General features: G+C 42.5%; 1 protein-coding gene across 1 annotated transcript in view; it reads right to left on the reverse strand.

Annotated features, from left to right (window-relative positions):
- LOC135533092 (cilia- and flagella-associated protein 47-like) overlaps window positions 1-15043 on the reverse strand; it is a 63198-nt gene that overhangs the window by 28219 nt on the left and 19936 nt on the right. The window contains 5 exon segments of the mRNA XM_064960485.1: window positions 7205-7282; window positions 7855-7986; window positions 8131-8250; window positions 8333-8463; window positions 14638-14882. Coding sequence (XP_064816557.1) covers window positions 7205-7282; window positions 7855-7986; window positions 8131-8250; window positions 8333-8463; window positions 14638-14882 — 706 coding nt within the window.

Raw genomic sequence — 15043 nt, forward strand, 5'->3', positions numbered from 1 at the left:
TTCTGAGAGGAGGAGGAGGAGGATAACTAAGATGGAGAGATGTTTCTGAGAGGAGGAGGAGGAGGATAACTAAGATGGAGAGATGTTTCTGAGAGGAGGAGGAGGATAAGTAAGAAGGAGAGATGTTTCTGAGAGGAGGAGGAGGAGGATAAGTAAGATGGAGAGATGTTTCTGAGAGGAGGAGGAGGATAACAAAGATGGAGAGATGTTTCTGAGAGGAGGAGGAGGAGGATAAGTAAGATGGAGAGATGTTTCTGAGAGGAGGAGGAGGAGGATAAGTAAGACTGAGAGATGTTTCAGAGAGGAGGAGGAGGAGGATAAGTAAGACGGAGAGATGTTTCTGAGAGGAGGAGGAGGATAACTAAGACGGAGAGATGTTTCAGAGAGGAGGAGGAGGATAAGTAAGACTGAGAGATGTTTCAGAGAGGAGGAGGAGGAGGATAAGTAAGATGGAGAGATGTTTCTGAGAGGAGGAGGAGGAGGATAAGTAAGATGGAGAGATGTTTCTGAGAGGAGGAGGAGGATAAGTAAGATGGAGAGATGTTTCTGAGAGGAGGAGGAGGAGGATAAGTAAGATGGAGAGATGTTTCTGAGAGGAGGAGGAGGAGGATAAGTAAGATGGAGAGATGTTTCTGAGAGGAGGAGGAGGAGGATAAGTAAGATGGAGAGATGTTTCTGAGAGGAGGAGGAGGAGGATAAGTAAGATGGAGAGATGTTTCTGAGAGGAGGAGGAGGAGGATAAGTAAGATGGAGAGATGTTTCTGAGAGGAGGAGGAGGATAAGTAAGATGGAGAGATGTTTCTGAGAGGAGGAGGAGGAGGATAAGTAAGATGGAGAGATGTTTCTGAGAGGAGGAGGAGGAGGATAAGTAAGATGGAGAGATGTTTCTGAGAGGAGGAGGAGGAGGATAAGTAAGATGGAGAGATGTTTCTGAGAGGAGGAGGAGGAGGATAAGTAAGATGGAGAGATGTTTCTGAGAGGAGGAGGAGGAGGATAAGTAAGATGGAGAGATGTTTCTGAGAGGAGGAGGAGGAGGATAAGTAAGATGGAGAGATGTTTCTGAGAGGAGGAGGAAGAGGATAAGTAAGATGGAGAGATGTTTCTGAGAGGAGGAGGAGGATAACTAAGATGGAGAGATGTTTCTGAGAGGAGGAGGAGGAGGATAAGTAAGATGGAGAGATGTTTCTGAGAGGAGGAGGAGGATAAGTAAGATGGAGAGATGTTTCTGAGAGGAGGAGGAAGAGGATAAGTAAGATGGAGAGATGTTTCTGAGAGGAGGAGGAGGAGGATAAGTAAGATGGAGAGATGTTTCTGAGAGGAGGAGGAGGAGGATAACTAAGATGGAGAGATGTTTCTGAGAGGAGGAGGAGGAGGATAACTAAGATGGAGAGATGTTTCTGAGAGGAGGAGGAGGAGGATAAGTAAGATGGAGAGATGTTTCTGAGAGGAGGAGGAGGAGGAGGATAAGTAAGATGGAGAGATGTTTCTGAGAGGAGGAGGAGGATAACAAAGATGGAGAGATGTTTCTGAGAGGAGGAGGAGGAGGATAAGTAAGATGGAGAGATGTTTCTGAGAGGAGGAGGAGGAGGATAAGTAAGACTGAGAGATGTTTCAGAGAGGAGGAGGAGGAGGATAAGTAAGACGGAGAGATGTTTCTGAGAGGAGGAGGAGGATAACTAAGACGGAGAGATGTTTCTGAGAGGAGGAGGAGGAGGATAAGTAAGATGGAGAGATGTTTCTGAGAGGAGGAGGAGGAGGATAAGTAAGACTGAGAGATGTTTCAGAGAGGAGGAGGAGGAGGATAAGTAAGACGGAGAGATGTTTCTGAGAGGAGGAGGAGGATAACTAAGACGGAGAGATGTTTCAGAGAGGAGGAGGAGGATAAGTAAGACTGAGAGATGTTTCAGAGAGGAGGAGGAGGAGGATAAGTAAGATGGAGAGATGTTTCTGAGAGGAGGAGGAGGAGGATAAGTAAGATGGAGAGATGTTTCTGAGAGGAGGAGGAGGATAAGTAAGATGGAGAGATGTTTCTGAGAGGAGGAGGAGGAGGATAAGTAAGATGGAGAGATGTTTCTGAGAGGAGGAGGAGGAGGATAAGTAAGATGGAGAGATGTTTCTGAGAGGAGGAGGAGGAGGATAAGTAAGATGGAGAGATGTTTCTGAGAGGAGGAGGAGGAGGATAAGTAAGATGGAGAGATGTTTCTGAGAGGAGGAGGAGGAGGATAAGTAAGATGGAGAGATGTTTCTGAGAGGAGGAGGAGGAGGATAAGTAAGATGGAGAGATGTTTCTGAGAGGAGGAGGAGGAGGATAAGTAAGATGGAGAGATGTTTCTGAGAGGAGGAGGAAGAGGATAAGTAAGATGGAGAGATGTTTCTGAGAGGAGGAGGAGGATAACTAAGATGGAGAGATGTTTCTGAGAGGAGGAGGAGGAGGATAAGTAAGATGGAGAGATGTTTCTGAGAGGAGGAGGAGGATAAGTAAGATGGAGAGATGTTTCTGAGAGGAGGAGGAAGAGGATAAGTAAGATGGAGAGATGTTTCTGAGAGGAGGAGGAGGAGGATAAGTAAGATGGAGAGATGTTTCTGAGAGGAGGAGGAGGAGGATAACTAAGATGGAGAGATGTTTCTGAGAGGAGGAGGAGGAGGATAACTAAGATGGAGAGATGTTTCTGAGAGGAGGAGGAGGAGGATAAGTAAGATGGAGAGATGTTTCTGAGAGGAGGAGGAGGAGGATAAGTAAGATGGAGAGATGTTTCTGAGAGGAGGAGGAGGATAACAAAGATGGAGAGATGTTTCTGAGAGGAGGAGGAGGAGGATAAGTAAGATGGAGAGATGTTTCTGAGAGGAGGAGGAGGAGGATAAGTAAGACTGAGAGATGTTTCAGAGAGGAGGAGGAGGAGGATAAGTAAGACGGAGAGATGTTTCTGAGAGGAGGAGGAGGATAACTAAGACGGAGAGATGTTTCAGAGAGGAGGAGGAGGAGGATAAGTAAGACAGAGATGTTTCTGAGAGGAGGAGGAGGAGGATAAGTAAGATGGAGAGATGTTTCTGAGAGGAGGAGGAGGAGGATAAGTAAGATGGAGAGATGTTTCTGAGAGGAGGAGGAGGAGGATAAGTAAGATGGAGAGATGTTTCTGAGAGGAGGAGGAAGAGGATAACTAAGATGGAGAGATGTTTCTGAGAGGAGGAGGAGGATAACTAAGATGGAGAGATGTTTCTGAGAGGAGGAGGAGGAGGATAAGTAAGATGGAGAGATGTTTCTGAGAGGAGGAGGAGGATAAGTAAGATGGAGAGATGTTTCTGAGAGGAGGAGGAAGAGGATAAGTAAGATGGAGAGATGTTTCTGAGAGGAGGAGGAGGAGGATAAGTAAGATGGAGAGATGTTTCTGAGAGGAGGAGGAAGAGGATAAGTAAGACGGAGAGATGTTTCTGAGAGGAGGAGGAGGAGGATAAGTAAGACGGAGAGATGTTTCTGAGAGGAGGAGGAGGAGGATAAGTAAGATGGAGAGATGTTTCTGAGAGGAGGAGGAGGAGGATAAGTAAGATGGAGAGATGTTTCTGAGAGGAGGAGGAAGAGGATAAGTAAGACGGAGAGATGTTTCTGAGAGGAGGAGGAGGAGGATAAGTAAGATGGAGAGATGTTTCTGAGAGGAGGAGGAGGAGGATAAGTAAGATGGAGAGATGTTTCTGAGAGGAGGAGGAGGAGGATAAGTAAGATGGAGAGATGTTTCTGAGAGGAGGAGGAGGAGGATAAGTAAGATGGAGAGATGTTTCTGAGAGGAGGAGGAGGATAAGTAAGATGGAGAGATGTTTCTGAGAGGAGGAGGAGGAGGATAACAAAGATGGAGAGATGTTTCTGAGAGGAGGAGGAGGATAAGTAAGATGGAGAGATGTTTCTGAGAGGAGGAGGAGGAGGATAAGTAAGATGGAGAGATGTTTCTGAGAGGAGGAGGAGGAGGATAAGTAAGATGGAGAGATGTTTCTGAGAGGAGGAGGAGGAGGATAACTAAGATGGAGAGATGTTTCTGAGAGGAGGAGGAGGATAAGTAAGATGGAGAGATGTTTCTGAGAGGAGGAGGAGGATAAGTAAGATGGAGAGATGTTTCTGAGAGGAGGAGGAGGAGGATAAGTAAGATGGAGAGATGTTTCTGAGAGGAGGAGGAGGAGGATAAGTAAGATGGAGAGATGTTTCTGAGAGGAGGAGGAGGAGGATAAGTAAGACGGAGAGATGTTTCTGAGAGGAGGAGGAGGATAAGTAAGATGGAGAGATGTTTCTGAGAGGAGGAGGAGGAGGATAAGTAAGACGGAGAGATGTTTCTGAGAGGAGGAGGAGGATAAGTAAGATGGAGAGATGTTTCTGAGAGGAGGAGGAGGAGGAGGATAAGTAAGATGGAGAGATGTTTCTGAGAGGAGGAGGAGGAGGAGGATAAGTAAGACGGAGAGATGTTTCTGAGAGGAGGAGGAGGAGGATAAGTAAGATGGAGAGATGTTTCTGAGAGGAGGAGGAGGAGGATAAGTAAGACGGAGAGATGTTTCTGAGAGGAGGAGGAGGATAACTAAGATGGAGAGATGTTTCTGAGAGGAGGAGGAGGATAACTAAGATGGAGAGATGTTTCTGAGAGGAGGAGGAGGATAAGTAAGACGGAGAGATGTTTCTGAGAGGAGGAGGAGGAGGATAACTAAGATGGAGAGATGTTTCTGAGAGGAGGAATATTTAAGGAGTCTAAATATTTTACAGACCGAGTTGAATGTTTTGATTTCTGACTGTGGCAATAAAAACAGCAATGAACAGCTCAGCTCTGTTCTGCTCTCTGAAAATGAACAGCTCAGCTCTGTTCTGCTCTCTGAAAATGAACAGCTCAGCTCTGTTCTGCTCTCTGAAAATGAACAGCTCAGCTCTGTTCTGCTCTCTGAAAATGAACAGCTCAGCTCTGTTCTGCTCTCTGAAAATGAACAGCTCAGCTCTGTTCTGCTCTCTGAAAATGAACAGCTCAGCTCTGTTCAGCTCTCTGAAAATGAACAGCTCAGCTCTGCTCTCTGAAAATGAACAGCTCAGCTCTGCTCTCTGAAAATGAAAGAATGAAAAGGGAGGATCCAGTTAAAGGAGAGGGAGGATCCAGTTAAAGGAGAGGGAGGATCCAGTTAAAGGAGAGGGAGGATCCAGTTAAAGGAGAGGGAGGATCCAGTTAAAGGAGAGGGAGGATCCAGTTAAAGGAGAGGGAGGATCCAGTTAAAGGAGAGGGAGGATCCAGTTAAAGGAGAGGGAGGATCCAGTTAAAGGAGAGGGAGGATCCAGTTAAAGGAGAGGGAGGATCCAGTTAAAGGAGAGGGAGGATCCAGTTAAAGGAGAGGGAGGATCCAGTTAAAGGAGAGGGAGGATCCAGTTGGATCCAGCTGTAAGCGTGGCCTGCCCTCTTAAAGCCTGCGTGGCCCAGCAGCTCATTCTACAGAGCCCAGCTAAGGGGCTGAGACAAACACTCCAAAGAAAAACATGTCAATTCTGATTTGTTTTTTTGAAAGAACTGCCCATTGCAAAAAGGAAAAAGAACTACTCACACACAAAAAGTTGTCTATTTTTGTGTGTGAACCACCTGCTCATTTCAAGGCAGTGAACACCACCACATTCATCTTGTTCTGTTGGAAAAGGGGTTTCCATTCATTTCAAAACAGGAAGCAGCAGACTTTGTTGTTATGATAAATTGGTACGGATTGTTTGTTTTCCACAACTCAGCAGAAAAGGACCAGAGACTGCTGTAGTGTGCTCCTGACAGGGCATATTCAGGACACGCTGTTATGCTCTGCTGTTCTGTGTGTTTCGTACACAGACACACACACACACACACACACACACACACACACACACACACACACACACACACACACACACACACACACACACACACATACCTGGATTTCTGAATAAATTGGTCATCACATTTGATCTGATCTTCATCTTAGTCATAACAACAGACAACACAGTGTGCTTAAACTAATAACACACCAATTATTGTATTTTTCTTGTCTATATTGATTACATCATTTAAACATTTGCAGTGTAGGTTGGAAAAGGTATGAGAACCCCCAGGCTAATGACTTCTCCAGAAGATAACTGGAGTCAGGAGTCAGCTAACCTGGAGTCCAATCAATGAGACGAGTTTGGAGATGTTGGTTAGAGCTGCCCTGCCCTATTAAAAACACTCACAAATTTTGAGTTTGCTTTTCACAAGAAGCATTGCCTGATGGGAACAATGCCTCGAACAAGAGAGATCTCAGAAGACCTAATTGTTGACTTGCATAAAGATGGAAAGGGTTACAAAAGTATCTCTAAAAGCCTTGATGTTCATCAGTTCACAGTAAGACAACTTGTCTATAAGTGGAGAAAGTGCAGCCCTGTTGCTACAGGAGAGTCCGTCCTGCAAAGATGACTGCAAGAGCACAGAGCAGAATGCTCAATGAGGTTAAGAAGAATCCTAGAGTGTCAGCTAAAGACTTACAGAAATCTCTGGAACACGCTAACATCTCTGTCGACGAGTCTACGGTACGTAAAACACTAGACAAGAATAGTGTTCATGGGAGGACACCACGGAAGAAGCCACTGCTGTCTCAATAAAAACAATGCAGCACATTTGAAGTTAACAAAAGAGCATCTGGATGTTCCACAGCGCTTCTGGCAAAATATTCTGTGGACAGATGAAACTACAGTTGAGTTGTTTGGAAGGAACACACACCATTATGTGTGGAGAGAAAAGGCACATTGTTTGTGTGTTATTAGATTAAGCACACTATGTTTGTCAATTGTTGTGACTTAGATGAAGATCAAATGTTATGAAAAATGTATGCAGAAATCCAGGTATTTCCAAAGGGTTCACATACTTTTTCTTGCAACTGTACATATACACACACACACACACACACACACACACACACACACACACACACACACACACACACACACACACACACACACACACACACAAACAAACACACACACACACACACACACACACACACACACACACACACACACACACACACACACACACACACACACACACGTACACACACACACACATACATACATACACATACATACGTACACACACACACACACACACACACACACACACGCACACACACACACACATATGAACTCGCCACGTTGATGTCCACCAGTGGGGGGGGGGGTGTCGACATATGAACTCACCACGTTGATGTCCACCAGGGGGGGCTCGACCGACCCACCCACTCTCAGCTCCAGAGATTTCATGTTCCTTAGAGCGATCTGCAACACACACCTCGTTAGACAAGCTCATCCATCATGACTATCTAGGTTTCTGAAATAATGACAGGTAGGACTAGAGGTTATTTAGGTTTCTGAAATAATGACAGGTAAGACTAGAGGTTATTTAGGTTTCTGAAATAATGACAGGTAAGACTAGAGGTTATTTAGGTTTCTGAAATAATGACAGGTAAGACTAGAGGTTATTTAGGTTTCTGAAATAATGACAGGTAAGACTAGAGGTTATTTAGTTTTCTGAAATAATGACAGGTAAGACTAGAGGTTATTTAGGTTTCTGAAATAATGACAGGTAAGACTAGAGGTTATTTAGGTTTCTGAAATAATGACAGGTAAGACTAGAGGTTATTTAGGTTTCTGAAATAATGACAGGTAAGACTAGAGGTTATTTAGGTTTCTGAAATAATGACAGGTAAGACTAGAGGTTATTTAATCTTTTTTATTTTATTTAATCTTTTTTTCTAATCTTTATAATATGTTGTGTGTTTGTAGAGACTTTATGATATGTTGTGTGTCTGTAGAGACTTTACGATATGTTGTGTGTCTGTTTCCTTCACCTCCACTCTGGTGTCAAACTTCATGACAGCTCCGGGGTTGAGGTGCACCTGGACCTCTGCCTGCCCCCCCACAGGTACCACACCCTCGGTGGGGGTCACCACCATGCCAGGCAGGGGGTACACGTCCAACACCTGATACCCACACGCGCGCACACACACACACACACACACACACACACACACACACACACACACACACACACACACACACGCTATACCTCTATAAAACACACACACAAGTATAGACGGTACAAAGACCCGGTGTGGAGTGTGAACCTGGAAGTAGGCATGGTTGTGTCCTGTGTTGTGTAGCGTTGTCCTGACGGAGGGGAAGATGAGAGGTACTGATCCAAACACCAGATGTTTCTCAGCCAGCTGCACACTGGATGAACCAAGCTGGAGGGAGGAGAATGGGATCTCTCTCTACATTAACAATCACAGGAACCTCAACTACAGAAACACACAGATACACACACACCTTGGCCAGACATCGTAGCTGTGCGGTGTTTCCCTGGTGAACACACAGGTCAAACTGTCCCTCCAGAGGAGAGGAGAAAGAGGGATGCCACATCACCTCACAGTCTAACTCCCTGTAGGCCTCCACAGTACCTGGCAGAGAGAAGAGGGGGGGAGGAAGAGAGAGGGAGGGGGTGGGAGGGAGAGAGAAGGAGGGAGAGAGAGAGAGAGGGTGGTAGGGAGAGAGAGAGGGTGGTAGGGAGAGAGAAGGAGGGAGAGAGAGCGATACTAGAGACACGTACATCCCCACACAGAACATATAGAGACTAGACTACAGTACATCACCATACAGTACATATAGAAGACAAGACTACAGTACATCACCATACAGTACATATAGAAGACTAGACTACAGTACATCACCATACAGAACATATAGAATACTAGACTACAGTACATCACCATACAGTACATATAGAAGACTAGACTACAGTACATCACCAAACAGAACATATAGAAGACTAGACTACAGAACATATAGAAGACTAGACTACAGTACATCACCATACAGTACATATAGAGACTAGACTACAGAACATCACCATACAGTACATATAGAGACTAGACTACAGTACATCTCCATACAGTACATATAGAGACTAGACTACAGTACATCACCATACAGTACATATAGAGACTAGACTACAGTACATCTCCATACAGTACATATAGAAGACTAGACTACAGTACATCACCATACAGTACATATAGAGACTAGACTACAGTACATCACCATACAGTACATATAGAGACTAGACTACAGTACATCTCCATACAGTACATATAGAGACTAGACTACAGTACATCACCATACAGTACATACAGTGGGGAGAACAAGTATTTGATACACTGCCGATTTTGCAGGTTTTCCTATCCCAGAACTACAGGGCAGGACCGGGTCAATGACCTGAAGAGAGCTGGGACCACAGTCTCAAAGAAAACCATTAGTAACACACTACACCGTCATGGATTAAAATCCTGCAGCGCACGCAAGGTCCCCCTGCTCAAACCAGCGCATGTCCAGGCCCGTCTGAAGTTTGCCAATGACAATCTGGATGATCCATAGGAGGAATGGGAGAAGGTCATGTGGTCTGATGAGACAAAAATAGAGCTTTTTGGTCTAAACTCCACTCGCCGTGTTTGGAGGAAGTAGAAGGATGAGTACAACCCCAAGAACACCATACCAACTGTGAAGGATGGAGGTGGAAACATCATTCTTTGGGGATGCTTTTCTGCAAAGGGGACAGGACGACTGCACCGTATTGAGGGGGGGGGGGGGTGGATGGGGCCATGTATCGCGAGATCTTGGCCAACAACCTCCTTCCCTCAGTAAGAACATTGAAGATGGGTCGTGACTGGGTCTTCCAGCATGACAACAACCCGAAACACACAGCCAGAGCAACTAAGGAGTGGCTCCGTAAGAAGCATCTCAAGGTCCTGAAGTGGCCTAGCCAGTCTCCAGATCTGAACCCAATAGAAAATATTTGTAGGGAGCTGAAAGTCCGTATTTCCCAAAGACAGCTCCGAAACCTGAAGGATCTGGAGAAGGTCTGTATGGAGGAGTGGGCCAAAATCCCTGCTGCAGTGTGTGCAAACCTGGTCAAGATCTACAGGAAACGTATGATCTGTAATCTGTAATTGCAAACAAAGGTTTCTGTACCAAATATTAAGTTCTGCTTTTCTGATGTATCAAATACTTATGTCATGCAATAAAATGCAAATTAATTACTTATCATACAATGTGATTTTCTGTATTTTTGTTTTAGATTCCGTCTCTCACAGTTGAAGTGTACCTATGATAAAAAGTACAGACCTCTACATGCTTTGTAAGTTGGAAAACCTGCAAAATCGGCAGTGTATCAAATACTTGTTCTCCCCACTGTATAGAAGACTAGACTACAGAACATATAGAAGACTAGATTACAGTACATCACCATACAGAACATAAAGAAAACTAGACTACAGTACATATAGAAGACTAGACTACAGTGCATCACCATACAGTACATATAAAAGACTAGACTACAGTACATATAGAAGACTAGACTACAGTGCATCACCATACAGTACATATAAAAGACTAGACTACAGTACATATAGAAGACTAGACTACAGTACATATAGAAGAGTAGATTACAGTACATCACCATACAGTACATATAGAAGACTAGACCACAGTGCATCACCATACAGAACATATAGAAGACTAGACTACAGTACATATAGAAGACTAGACTACAGTACATATAGAAGACTAGACTACAGTACATCACCATACAGAACATATAGAAGACTAGACTACAGTACATATAGAAGACTAGACTACAGTGCATCACCATACAGAACATATAGAAGACTAGACTACAGTACATATAGAAAACTAGACTACAGTACATCACCATACAGAACATATAGAAGACTAGACTACAGTACATATAGAAGACTAGACTACAGTACATATAGAAGACTAGACTACAGTGCATCACCATACAGAACATATAGAAGACTAGACTACAGTACATATAGAGACTAGACTACAGAACATCACCAAACAGAACATATAGAAGACTAGACTACAGTACATCACCATACAGAACATATAGAAGACTAGACTACAGTACATATAGAGACTAGACTACAGTACATCACCATACAGTACATATAGAGACTAGACCACAGTACATCACCATACAGAACATATAGAAGACTAGACTACAGTACATATAGAAGACTAGACTACAGTGCATCACCATACAGAACATATAGAAGACTAGACTACAGTACATATAGAGACTAGACTACAGAACATCACCAAACAGAACATATAGAAGACTAGACTACAGTACATCACCAAACAGTACATATAGAATACTAGACTACAGTACATATAGAAGACTAGACTACAGAACATCACCATACAGTACATATAGAAGACTAGACCACAGTACATCACCATACAGTACATATAGAAGACTAGACTACAGTACACATAGAAGACTAGACTACAGTACATATAGAGACTAGACTACAGGACATCACCATACAGAACATATAGAAGACTAGACTACAGTACATATAGAAGACTAGACTACAGTACATATAGAAGACTAGACTACAGTACATCACCATACAGAACATATAGAAGACTAGACTACAGTACATCACCATACAGAACATATAGAAGACTAGACTACAGGACATCACCATACAGAACATATAGAAGACTAGACTACAGTACATATAGAGACTAGACTACAGAACATCACCAAACAGAACATATAGAAGACTAGACTACAGTACATCACCAAACAGTACATATAGAAGACTAGACTACAGTACATATAGAAGACTAGACTACAGTACATATAGAAGACTAGACTACAGTACATATAGAAGACTAGACTACAGAACATCACCATACAGTACATATAGAAGACTAGACCACAGTACATCACCATACAGTACATATAGAAGACTAGACTACAGTACATTACCATACAGAACATATAGAAGACTAGACTACAGTACACATAGAAGACTAGACTACAGTACATATAGAGACTAGACTACAGGACATCACCATACAGAACATATAGAAGACTAGACTACAGTACATATAGAAGACTAGACTACAGTACATATAGAAGACTAGACTACAGTACATCACCATACAGAACATATAGAAGACTAGACTACAGTACATCACCATACAGAACATATAGAAGACTAGACTACAGGACATCACCATACAGAACATATAGAAGACTAGACTACAGTACATATAGAATACTAGACTACAGTACATATAGAAGACTAGACTACAGAACATCACCATACAGTACATATAGAAGACTAGACCACAGTACATCACCATACAGTACATATAGAAGACTAGACTACAGTACATCACCATACAGAACATATAGAAGACTAGACTACAGTACACATAGAAGACTAGACTACAGTACATATAGAGACTAGACTACAGGACATCACCATACAGAACATATAGAAGACTAGACTACAGTACATATAGAAGACTAGACTACAGTACATATAGAAGACTAGACTACAGTACATCACCATACAGAACATATAGAAGACTAGACTACAGTACATATAGAGACTAGACTACAGAACATCACCAAACAGAACATATAGAAGACTAGACTACAGTACATCACCAAACAGTACATATAGAATACTAGACTACAGTACATATAGAAGACTAGACTACAGAACATCACCATACAGTACATATAGAAGACTAGACCACAGTACATCACCATACAGTACATATAGAAGACTAGACTACAGTACATCACCATACAGAACATATAGAAGACTAGACTACAGTACACATAGAAGACTAGACTACAGTACATATAGAGACTAGACTACAGGACATCACCATACAGAACATATAGAAGACTAGACTACAGTACATATAGAAGACTAGACTACAGTACATATAGAAGACTAGACTACAGTACATCACCATACAGAACATATAGAAGACTAGACTACAGTACATCACCATACAGAACATATAGAAGACTAGACTACAGGACATCACCATACAGAACATATAGAAGACTAGACTACAGTACATATAGAGACTAGACTACAGAACATCACCAAACAGAACATATAGAAGACTAGACTACAGTACATCACCAAACAGTACATATAGAAGACTAGACTACAGTACATATAGAAGACTAGACTACAGTACATATAGAAGACTAGACTACAGTACATATAGAAGACTAGACTACAGAACATCACCATACAGTACATATAGAAGACTAGACCACAGTACATCACCATACAGTACATATAGAAGACTAGACTACAGTACATTACCATACAGAACATATAGAAGACTAGACTACAGTACACATAGAAGACTAGACTACAGTACATATAGAGACTAGACTACAGGACATCACCATACAGAACATATAGAAGACTAGACTACAGTACATATAGAAGACTAGACTACAGTACATCACCATACAGAACATATAGAAGACTAGACTACAGTACATATAGAGACTAGACTACAGAACATCACCAAACAGAACATATAGAAGACTAGACTACAGTACATCACCAAACAGTACATATAGAATACTAGACTACAGTACATATAGAAGACTAGACTACAGAACATCACCATACAGTACATATAGAAGACTAGACCACAGTACATCACCATACAGTACATATAGAAGACTAGACTACAGTACATATAGAAGACTAGACTACAGTACATATAGAAGACTAGACTACAGTACATATAGAAGACTAGACTACAGTACATCACCATACAGAACATATAGAAGACTAGACTACAGTACATCACCATACAGAACATATAGAAGACTAGACTACAGGACATCACCATACAGAACATATAGAAGACTAGACTACAGTACATATAGAAGACTAGACTACAGTACATATAGAAGACTAGACTACAGTACATCACCATACAGAACATATAGAAGACTAGACTACAGTACATATAGAAGACTAGACTACAGTACATCACCATACAGAACATATAGAAGACTAGACTACAGTACATATAGAAGACTAGACTACAGTACATATAGAAGACTAGACTACAGTACATCACCATACAGAACATATAGAAGACTAGACTACAGTACATATAGAAGACTAGACCACAGTACATCCCCATACAGTACATATAGAAGACTAGACTACAGTACATCACCATACAGTACATATAGAAGACTAGACTACAGTACATATAGAAGAGAAGACTACAGTACATCACCATACAGAACATATAGAAGACTAGACTACAGTACATATAGAAGACTAGACTACAGTACATCACCATACAGTACATATAGAAGACTAGACTACAGTACATCCCCATACAGAACATATAGAAGACTAGACTACAGTACATCACCATACAGAACATATAGAAGACTAGACTACAGTACATCACCATACAGAACATATAGAAGACTAGACTACAGTACATATAGAAGGCTAGACTACAGTACATATAGAAGACTAGACTACAGTACATCACCATACAGTACATATAGAAGACTAGACTACAGTACATATAGAAGGCTAGACTACAGTACATATAGAAGACTAGACTACAGTACATCACCATACAGTACATATAGAAGACTAGACTACAGAACATCACCATACAGAACATATAGAAGACGACAGTAGCGTGTGGTTTTGATAAGGCCCAGAGCAGCAGCCTACCTGTGGCTGGGCGTATGGAGAAGGCCAGGCCCGTCTCTGTGATGATGGGCCTCCAGGTGAAGTCAGCCGGGTGGTTCCTGGGGTTGACCAGGGTCACAGTACCCCTGTAGCCCGACTGGGCCAGGTAGCTGGGGGAAGGGGACAGGACCACCTGGCTCTGGGACAGCTGGAGGACCACAGGGACCAGCTGGGACTGAACCAGGACATGGCTCCGGTGATGACTATTCACCGTGTAGCAGATTGACCTGGGAGACGGAATCTACCAGTCAAATGGCAGCCAGCCAGTCAGTTCATCAAGCAATAACAATTGGACTTCATTTGGTTGGTCAATTATCAATTTAGGAAACCTCTATATATAAAGAGAGAGAGAGATCGAGAGCGAGAGCAAGAGAGATCGAGAGCAAGA

This window comes from Oncorhynchus masou, unplaced genomic scaffold, assembly GCF_036934945.1.
Source record: "Oncorhynchus masou masou isolate Uvic2021 unplaced genomic scaffold, UVic_Omas_1.1 unplaced_scaffold_2210, whole genome shotgun sequence".
Lineage (NCBI taxonomy): Eukaryota > Metazoa > Chordata > Actinopteri > Salmoniformes > Salmonidae > Oncorhynchus > Oncorhynchus masou.